The sequence below is a fragment of the Pipistrellus hanaki genome (genome assembly GCF_964339955.1).
Source record: "Pipistrellus hanaki genome assembly, chromosome: 2".
Lineage (NCBI taxonomy): Eukaryota > Metazoa > Chordata > Mammalia > Chiroptera > Vespertilionidae > Pipistrellus > Pipistrellus hanaki.
The window spans coordinates 39815258-39821257 of record NC_140504.1 but is presented as its reverse complement, the minus strand read 5'-3'; the positions used below and the strand labels follow the sequence as shown (position 1 = coordinate 39821257).

At 44.4% G+C, this 6000-nt stretch overlaps 1 protein-coding gene across 1 annotated transcript in view; it reads right to left on the bottom strand.

The window, feature by feature from the left end:
• VPS8 (VPS8 subunit of CORVET complex) overlaps window positions 1-6000 on the bottom strand; it is a 235378-nt gene continuing 229378 nt past the window's right edge. Inside the window, exon 47 of the mRNA XM_084872527.1 lies at window positions 1-692. Coding sequence (XP_084728653.1) covers window positions 543-692 — 150 coding nt within the window. The 3' untranslated portion in view covers window positions 1-542. The remainder of the gene's footprint in view (window positions 693-6000) is intronic.

Here is a 6000-nt window from a genome sequence, read left to right as displayed (position 1 = left end):
TTAAACACAGAGCATTTATTGTGAGAAAGGGAAAAACCTTACACTCAAATGGGCTTTCACATAAACACATCAAAAGGGAGATGCCCGGCCTGCAGGCCCTTGGCTCCCTCCAGCGCAGGTCCCGGCTATGCTGCAGCCTGGCCCGCACTGCCCCTGCCCCCGCCCCGTCCCAACAGTGGCAGGAGCCCAAGCCCCTCTGGGTTCCCCGCCGGCTGGTGGAGACGAGGACCACAGACTCCCGAGTGCCTTCTGCGTGAGCTCCACCTGTTCTCCGGGCTTCTGGGGAGACAGGGAACTGCCCCAACGGGCCAAGCACATTTTCTCAAAAGCCGGATGGAGCTATGTGACATTCCAGGCAAAAGAGAATCGACCAGTCTGGTGAAGTGATGCTGCAGCAACACCATGGGCTGGTGGGCATGGAGAGAGCCTCCACCTCGGACCAACTGCCCAGGAGTGTGGGTGGCAGCCGGGCAAAGCCAGCCGAGGGGGCCCCCGTTGCCTCAGGGTCACCTCTGGACTTCAGGGCAGGCCCCCGAGAGCCGTCAGTCCTCAGTCACCGGCGGAGGGATGAGCTGCAGCTGGAAGTTCTCGTTCTGGAAGATGCTGTGGGAAGCAGGGCCGCTCTGGGAGCCGCTGAAGGGCCGGTAGCTCTCGCTGCCGCGGCTCTGGGAGAGTTCCGTGAGGAGCGCCAGCTGCGAAGGAGCGGACACGTCAGCCACGCTGTGGGCGGGGAGTGTGGGCAGTGATGTGCGGGGGATCCTGAGTATGTGAGGGGTGGGCTGCGCTGCGGGAAGAATATACTAATTTGGATCCCAGTTCTGCATCTACAAACAGATGTGACTGTGCACTGGTTCACGTTATCTTTAGGACCTCAGTTCCCTCCTTTACTAAGAGTGGACTGGGTGCTTCCCATAGACACATCAGCCCGTGATGCTCTGATAATGGAAAACTGATTATATATTATAACCATCAGTGCCGAGTCCTCTCCAGCGGGTCCTGACCCCTGGCCGAGGTTCTCCTCGCTGCTCATCTCCCTGCGCTCCGTCCTGGTCAGTCCTCGGGGAATGGCTCTGCCCTGCGATCACTGGCTCTGACTGCTCTCTCCTGTAGCTGGGCAGCTTCAGTGGATGCCCAGCTGCCACGTGAGAAGTCGCCAGGGCAGACTCAGAGACTGCCTGCTCCTCTAAGAGCCCTGCCCGCTCCCAGGCCCCTGTGTCCACAGTGACACCGTGTGAAGCAGCGGCTCAGTTCTGGAAGGCCTCCGAGGACAGCGTGGCAGGAGAAAGGTTAGTGCCAGCCCACTGGGAAACCAGGCCCTGCCACTCAGGGGTCATCCCCTTTGCCTCAGAGGCCTCTGCAAGAGTAGGAGCCTCATGGCCTGGCCGGTCAGGACAGGGCCCTGGTCCTGGAGGGCAGCTGCGTGGAGGGAGCCACCAGTGAGCCACGCCGAAGTCTGCGGGACTTCTGACAGCCCAGGTAGCGTGAGTGCCCTCCAGGTGCCAGGCACTAGGCGAGGTCCTTGATATGTGTATCACTTTTTAAATTTAAGTACAGTTGGCATACAATATTAATTATATTAGTCTCGGGTGTATAGTGATTTGACATTTTTATACCTTACGAAGTGATCACTAAGTATTATAGTGTCACTGACTACATTCCCCTTCACCTTTAACACCCCCCCGCCCTGCCCCCCCCCCTGGCAACCATCCCTTCTTTGTTTCCGTGAGTCTGTGAGTCTGTTTGTTTTGTTTTTATGGTTTTTTGTTGCTGTTTTTTTTAGATTCCACATCTAAGTGAAATCAGGTATTTGTCTTTCTCTGTCAAACTTACTTTACTTAGCATAATACTCTAGAGCCATGGTCAGCAAACTGCGGCTCACAAGCCACATGCGGCTCTTTGACCCCTTGAGTGTGGCTCTTCCACAAAATACCATGGCCTGGAAGAGTCTATTTTGAAGAAGTGGCGTTAGAAAAAGTTTAAAAAATTTGGCTCTCAAAAGAAATTTCAATCGTTGTACTGTTGATATTTGACTCTGTTGACTGAGTTTGCCAACCACTGCTTTAGAGTCCATTCATGTTGTCACAAATAGAAGAGTTCATTTTTTCATTGCCCAATATTCCATTGTGTATATTTTATTGTATATACCACTTCATTATCTGTTCATGTATTTATAGACATCTAGGTTGCTTTCATTTCCTGGTTATTGTAAATAATGCTTTAATGAACACAAAGAAGCAAATATTTTTTTGAATTAGTACTGTTTTCTTCTGATAAACGACTCAGAAGTGGAATTGCTGGGTCATATGGTACTTCTATTTTTAAATATATATATTTTATTGATTTTTCTTTTTTACAGAGAGGAAGGGAGAAGGATAGAGAGTTAGAAACATCGATGAGAAACATAGATCAGCTGCCTCCTGCACACCCTCTACTTGGGGATGTGCTCGCAACCAAAGTATGTGCCCTTGACCAGAATTGAACCTGGGACCTTTCAGTCCCCAGTCCTACGCTCTATCCAGTGAGCCAAACCCGTTCCGGCTGGCATTTCTATTTTTAGTTTTTTCTATTTTTAGTACTTTTATTTTACTGTTGTTTAATCACCATGCATTTGTGTGTGTGTGTGTGCGTGTGTGTTTTCCCTGAAGTTGATTTCTAATTTCATGCCATTGCGGCCAGTTTGCAGTTCCACCAACAGTGCATAAGGGTTTCTTTCCTCCACATCCTTACAACACCACAGTTGACTTTTTGACGAAAGCCATTCTGACAGGTGTGAGGTAGTATCTCATTGTTTTGTTTTGCATTTCCCTGATGATTCGTGATGTTGAGCATCTTTTCGCAAGTCTGATGGCCATCTGTATGTCTTCTCTGGAGAAATGTCCTTTCATGTCCTGATTATCTGAGAAGGACAGGTTCCAAGTCTTTAAATGTCTGGTAGATTTCTCCTGTGGAGCCGTCTGGTTCTGTGCTTTTGATTGTCGGGAGTTTTTTTGTTTTTTATTACTACTTCAAATTCATTGCTAGCACTGGTCTGTTCAGATTCTGTTTCTTCCTGGTTTACTCTGGAAGGTTTTGTTTCTAGAAATTCATTTCTCCTATATTGTCCAGTTTGTTGACATATTATTGTTCATCGTGTTCTTTAGTGACTTTGTTTTTCATGGTGCCAGTTCTAACTTCTCTTGCATTTTTGATATGTTATATTCTCTTTTTTTGCTTGATGAGTCTTGTTTGAGGCTTGCCAATTTTATTCTTTTAAGAACCAGCTTTTAATTTCATTAATATTTTCTATTGTTCTTCTATTTTCTACTCCATTTATTCCCACTCTGATCTTTATTATTTCCTTCCTTCTACTTACTTGGGGTTTTGTTTGTTCCCCTTTTTCTAGTTTCTTTAGGGGTAGTGTTAGATTGCTTATTTGGGATTTTTCTTTCATGTTGAGGTAGGTCTGCATAGCTACAAACTTTCCTCTTATAACTGCTTTTGCTGTAAGGTTATGTTTTCATTTGTCTCAAGGTAGTTTTTGATTTCCTCTTCGATCCATTGGTTGCTTAGAAGCATGTTGTTTAATCTCCATGCATTTGTGTGTGTGTGTGTGTGTGTGTGTGTGTGTGTTTTCCCTGAGGTTGATTTCTAATTTCATGCCATTGTGGCCAGAAAATATGCTTGAAATAATTTCAATCTTGAATTTATTGAGACTTGTTTTGTGGCCTAGTGTGGGATCTATCCTGGAAAATGTGCACTTGAAGAAAAAAAGTGTAACCTATTGTGTTTAGATAAAGTGCTCTATAAATGTCCATCAGGTTGCACTGGTCCAGTGTGGCATTCAGGCCAGTATTTCCGTATTAATTTTGTTTGGGTAGTAGTAGTTAACTTCTGCCTTTATGTCTATTAAAAATTGCTTTATATACGTGGGCATTCCTAAGTTGGGTACATAGATATTTACCATTGTTATATCCCCATCTTATATTGAACCCCTTTAAAATTATGTAATGTCCCGCTTTGTCTCCAAGTGTATTTGGTCTGATATAAGTATTGCTACCCTTCACTTTCTGTGTATCTTTCAATCTAAAGTGCCCAAAAAAAGAAATCTACAACCTAGAATACTACAATACTATGTTTGCAGCATATACTAGTACATAGGTCATTTCCTCCCCCCTCCCCCCTCCCCAATCCATTCAGCTGCTTCTGTCTTTTGTTTGGAGCATTTACTCCATTTACGTTCACAGTGATTATTGGTAGGTGTGTGCTCACTGCCAGTTTGTTAACTGATTTTTAGTGGTTTTTCTTGTTCTTCACTGTTCTTTTCTCTTCATTTTTTGTATGCTTTGGTTTTCGGTTGCCATGAGGTACACATGTGTCTGTATCTTTAGCAGTCTCTGTTTGAAGCCGACAGGCACTGGAGTTCAGTTGCATTCTAAAAGCAGTACACTACTTCTCCGTCCTCCGCCTGTGCTTTTTACATCATATCTTATATCTTTTTGTTTTGTGTATCCCGATTCTTTATTGTAGTTATTAATTTTTTTTACTATTGTCTTTTAACCTTCATATTAGCTTTTTAAAATGGTTGATTCACTGTGATTATTGTATTTTTGTCTTTCTCAGTGAGATATTTCTCCCTGTATTTTCTTATTTTTGGCTATGACCTTTTCTTTTCTGCATAAAGAAGACTCTTTAACATTTCTTGTAAGGCTAGGTTAGTGGTGGTGAATTCCTTTAGTTTTCACAGGTCTGGAAAACTCACTCCTTCAATTCTAAATGATAACCCTGTTGGATGTAGTATTCTAGATTGTAGATTCCTTTCTTGGAGCACTTTAAATATGTCCTACCACTTCGGTCTGCCCTCTAAAGTTGCTTCTGAGAAATTAGCTGATAGCCTTATGGGGTTCCACTTACTTGATGTTTCATTCTTGCTGCCTTTAAGATTATCTTCATCCTTAACTTTTGCCCTTTTAATCCCATATGCCTTGGTGTGCGTCTCTTTGGTTCATCTAGTTTGGAACCCTATGTTTGGCTGCCTGTTTCCTTCCCAGATTAGGAGAGTTTTCAGACATTATTCAAATGTTCTTTCTACCCTTTTCTCTTTCTTCTCCTTCTGGAATCTCTATAATGCAAATGTTAGGTTGATTGATGTTATCTCAGAGATCTCTTATACTATCTTCATTTTAAAAAACATTTTTTCACATTGCTGTTCTGATTGGGTAATTTCTATTATTCTGTCTTCCAGACCACTAACCTGTTCTGTATTAACTAATCGGCTGTTGATTCCTTCTGATGTAGTCTTCATTTCAGTTATTTTTTATTTCATATCTGATTTTTTAAAAATTCCATTTTCTATATTTTTGTTGAACTGCTCTCTGAATTCCTCTATTGGACTCTTAAGGGTGTTGAGCATCCTATGACAGATTCTTTGAATTCTTTATCAGGCAAATTACTTATTTCCATTGCTTCAGGGCTGTTCTCTGGAGTTTCTTCTTGTTCCTTGGGTTGGACACATTCTTCTTTCTCCATTTTGATTGACTTTTGTGTTTGTTCTATGAGTGGCAATGAGTAACTGTCGCTCCCGGTCTTGAAAGAGTGGTCTGGTGCCTGTGTTGAACAGTCCTGGCAGGCTGGTAATCAGGGCGGGCACGTGCCAGACCCTCTGTGTCACTTGGCCTGAGGAGTGGGCTTGAGGTGGGGCAACTGGTATGTGCATGCTTCCTTGCCTTTCTAATCGAGTGGCGCTGCCTGATTCAGACAGGACTCAGGTGTGCGGACCGTGCGCTGTTGCTTTATTGTCCGTGTTCACAGCAGGGCTGTGCACGCACACCCAGCTCACTCCCTGTGCGGCGGCCCTGGGTGCGCTACCTCAAAGTTTTGCTGGTCCCACACTTTCTTTGGCGGGATGGCCCTACGTGTGCATGCAGCAGTGACCCATTATCTGTGCACTTTCTCTAGACAGGGGAGCCCTAGAGGCAGGTGCCACAATGATTTGTTAGCTCTGCATCCTCTTCAGGTGAGGAG